Source organism: Babylonia areolata, chromosome 14 (assembly GCF_041734735.1).
Source record: "Babylonia areolata isolate BAREFJ2019XMU chromosome 14, ASM4173473v1, whole genome shotgun sequence".
NCBI lineage: Eukaryota > Metazoa > Mollusca > Gastropoda > Neogastropoda > Buccinidae > Babylonia > Babylonia areolata.
Window position 1 is genome coordinate 31,533,368 of NC_134889.1, and position 1,593 is coordinate 31,534,960.

The window sequence follows — 1,593 nt, forward strand, 5'->3', positions numbered from 1 at the left end:
TGCCGATAAATGCGCCAGACACTGCCTGCAGGAGACAGAGTTCATCTGTCGCTCCTTTGACTATCAGGTGAGAGTTCTTTCATCTGTCGCTCCTTTGACTATCAGGTGAGAGTTCTTTCATCTGTCGCTCCTTTTGACTATCAGGTGAGAGTTCTTTCATCTGTCGCTCCTTTGACTATCAGGTGAGAGTTCATTCATCTGTCGCTCCTTTGACTGTTTGGTGAGAGTTTATGTGTCGCTCCTTTGACTATCAGGTGAGAGTTCATCTGTCGCTCCTTTGACTATCAGGTGAGAGTTCATCTGTCGCTCCTTTGACCATCAGGTTAGAGTTCATCTGTCGCTCCTTTTGACTATCAGGTGAGAGTTCATTCATCTGTCGCTCCTTTGACCATCAGGTTAGAGTTCATCTGTCGCTCCTTTTGACTATCAGGTGAGAATTCGTTTTTCTGTCGCTCCTTTGACCATCAGGTGAGAGTTCATCTGTCGCTCCTTTGACCATCAGGTGAGAGTTCATCTGTCGTTCATTTGACCATCATCACCCCTGCCTTGTCTTGTATTGTCTTGTCTGCCTGCCTGCCTGCCTGTCAGTCTCTCCATCTGTCTCTCTGTCCCTCTGTCTCCATGCCTGTCGGTCTGTCCCTGTTTGTCTATTTGTCCGTCTGTCTCTCTGTCTGCCTGCCCACCTGCCTGTCTACCTGTCTGTCTGCCTGCTTGCCCGCCTGCCTTTCTGACTGTCTGTCTGCCTGTCTGTCTGTCTGTCTGTCTGCTTGCCTGCCTGGTTGCCTGCCTGCCTGCCTGTCTGCCTCTCTGTCTGCCTGCTTGCCTGCCGCTGCCTGTCTGTCTGTCTGCCTGCCTGCCTGCGTGCGTGCGTGCGTGCGTGCGTGCCTGTCTGTCTGCTTTCCTGCCTACCTGCCTGTCTGCCTATCTGTCTGCCTGCCTGCCTGCCTGTCTGTCTGTCTGTGTCTCACCCTCCCGCTCTGTAGTTTGTCTCCCAGGAGAGAGTGATAATAATGGCATTTATATAGCGCTGAATCTTGTGCAGAGACAAATCAAAGCGCTTTCGCACCAGTCATTCACACGCATACATAACTCTAAAACTGGAGAAACTGAAGACAAAGAAGAGGCAGGGAAGGGAGGCTGTTTTGGGAAGAGGTGGGTTTTAAGGCCAGACTTGAAAGAGCTGAGTGTGGAGACTTGACGAAGCGAAAGAGGAAGTTCAATTGTAAGGTCCAGAGACAGAGAAAGAACGGCGGCGCGGCCAACAGTCGAGTGTTTGAATCTGGGTATGCGTAAACAGAGTGGATCCGAAGCCGATCGTAGTGAGCGAGATGGAGTGTAGAGGTGCAGGCAGCCACAGAGATAGGAAGGGGCAGATTTGTGAATACAATTATAACATAGAGTGCTGATCTTGTACACCAACAGATGCGAGTCCACTGTTTTGTGTGACTGACGGAGTAGCTGTAACTTCTTTTACTTTATTTACCTTGTCGCTCAATCTGTCCGTCCGTCTGTCCGTCAGTTCGTCCGTCTATCAATGAGTCAGTCTTTCTGTCAGTCAGTTAGTCAGTCAGCAAGTCAGTCATTTACTTGGTT

General features: G+C 50.1%; 1 protein-coding gene across 1 annotated transcript in view; it reads left to right on the forward strand.

Annotated features, from left to right (window-relative positions):
- Positions 1-529, forward strand: part of LOC143289680 (uncharacterized) — a 236,534-nt gene extending 236,005 nt beyond the window's left edge. The window contains exons 5-6 of the mRNA XM_076598728.1: positions 1-67; positions 503-529. The exon at positions 1-67 is cut by the window's left edge and continues 79 nt beyond it. Of these exons, the coding sequence (XP_076454843.1) occupies positions 1-67; positions 503-529 (94 nt within the window). The remainder of the gene's footprint in view (positions 68-502) is intronic.
- The last annotated feature ends 1,064 nt before the right edge of the window (positions 530-1,593 follow it).